The following is a 2,214-nucleotide window of genomic DNA, read 5'->3' on the forward strand; positions in this document are numbered from 1 at the left end:
TGTTGACTGGTAGGTTATATAGATTACAGAAATATATATATATATATATATATATATATTATTATTATTATTTATTTTTTTTTTATGTCCAGTGTACCTTGACATAGTTGTAAAAAAAGTTGTTATAATCTATTTTTGATACACTCTAACCACTCTGTAATATTGTGTGCTGGAACAGTGAAGAAGGCCCTGGAACCAGTAAAGCTGAACGGATGGGGGACACCTGAGGTGAACAGCGAAACCATGCAGACCAGTGAACCCTGGGTGTTTGCCGGCGGAGACATCGCCGGCTTGGCCAACACCACCGTGGAGTCTGTCAACGATGGCAAACAAGCTTCCTGGCACATCCACAAGTACATCCAGGTGGGCTCTCCACTCAATAAGCCAATCCATTGTAAAAAAAGTTGTTATAATCTATTTTTGATACACTCTAACCACTCTGTAATATTGTGTGCTGGAACAGTGAAGAAGGCCCTGGAACCAGTAAAGCTGAACGGATGGGGGACACCTGAGGTGAACAGCGAAACCATGCAGACCAGTGAACCCTGGGTGTTTGCCGGCGGAGACATCGCCGGCTTGGCCAACACCACCGTGGAGTCTGTCAACGATGGCAAACAAGCTTCCTGGCACATCCACAAGTACATCCAGGTGGGCTCTCCACTCAATAAGCCAATCCATCTCATTCTACATTTGGACGTCTTACACAACATACTTAGTGTTTGGCCACAGTTGTGTAGCTTTGAGAGCCTGCTTCACATTATGTGTCAGTGCCAGCAATTTTCAGCATTAGTATAGCACTCAAAGTTTTACGGTCACAGTTTTTATAGCGAGGGCATTATTCCACAGGGACTTTTTTTCTCAGGGTGACATCTTGAGTGCTTTTTGGCTTAGACACTCAAACAGTAGAAGATTCTTCCTTTGTTTTCCTAGCAGAAAAATATTTTCTGTGATTTTGCACACAGACCTAAGCGGCAGCATAAAGAGAAGGTTCATACAGAGGTTAATCGCTAATGTAACTGTGGCCAGAGGAAGTCACGCTGAAGTGTTTGTTCGGCAAATGCATTTCCCCCCCCCCAAAACCATTCTGTAATTTTGGACTACAGAGAAAGAGCTGTACAAATATTTGCTAATGGGTTCAGCAGTTCAAGATCACGTAAATGATTGGAAGATAAGATCACATTTTGTTTGTGGGTGTTGTGTTTAAATTTTGGTTATTGGCTTTGTGTATGGATTTTCAGTGGGATGAGATGTTCTCTTGAGCAGTGTGCTTGTTTTTCTTTCGTTTTAGCTTGCAAAAAATGTTTCTGTGCTAGTAGGGGAGAGCGGAGGCAGTTGTAACACAATACATTTCCTCAGTCACAAACAAACTAGAGTGATGACACTTACTCAGCACATGCTCAGTACAGTCTCTCTGTGCCTGAGAAAAATAAGTGCCATCAACTTCTGAGAATTTGTCAAGACTAAATGTTTTTGTGGTGTGAAAGTGTTTTATATTTTTCATTTTATGTCCAAACTTATTCTTTTGCTATCTAAAGTATATTTTATCTTTAGTTTGTTTTTTGTAAAAAAAATAAAATAAAATGAACATTTTAACTCAGTGTAGCTTCAGTGTAGAATTTTTGTCAGGGTCATATGTAACAGAAATTATTTGACTTTAATAATAAATAAATACTGTTTTATAATTGTATAGTTTTTATATATGTGTATCTGTTTGTATAAATGTATGTGTGCATGTACAGTATGTTAGTATATATATGTATGTTCATTAAAAAAAGCTTTAGTATATAATTTAATAAATAATTATACACTCACCGGCCACTTTATTAGGTATACTTTGCTAGTACTGATTTGGGCTCTTAATACTTCTTATTATATATTCAAAAACTTGCTGGAAACATTCCTCAGAGAGTTTGGTCCATATTGACACAATAACATCATGCAGTTGCTGCAGATTTGTCAGCTGCACATCCATGATGCAAATCTCCCACATCCCAAAGGTGCTCTGTTGGACTGAGATCTGGTGACTGTGGAGTCTATAGGGCCTTTCGCACCACGGGAACCTTTTCATAGTACCAGAACTAATTGTGGAACTACCCACTTTTTGGCGTTTTCGCACCGCCGGAACTGGGTGCGATTTTAGTACCGAACTGCCTTTTTCGAGAACCAAATTAGCTCCTACTCCGGAGCAGGGTCTAACCAGCACAACTGGTACTA

General features: G+C 39.4%; 1 protein-coding gene across 1 annotated transcript in view; it reads left to right on the top strand.

The window, feature by feature from the left end:
• LOC107718148 (dihydropyrimidine dehydrogenase [NADP(+)]) overlaps positions 1–2,214 on the top strand; it is a 160,745-nt gene that overhangs the window by 74,043 nt on the left and 84,488 nt on the right. The window contains exon 12 of the mRNA XM_016525131.1: positions 179–363. Within this exon, the coding sequence (XP_016380617.1) occupies positions 179–363 (185 nt within the window). The remainder of the gene's footprint in view (positions 1–178; positions 364–2,214) is intronic.

Source organism: Sinocyclocheilus rhinocerous, unplaced genomic scaffold (assembly GCF_001515625.1).
Source record: "Sinocyclocheilus rhinocerous isolate Xijiao unplaced genomic scaffold, SAMN03320098_v1.1 scaffold480, whole genome shotgun sequence".
NCBI classification, from domain to species: domain Eukaryota; kingdom Metazoa; phylum Chordata; class Actinopteri; order Cypriniformes; family Cyprinidae; genus Sinocyclocheilus; species Sinocyclocheilus rhinocerous.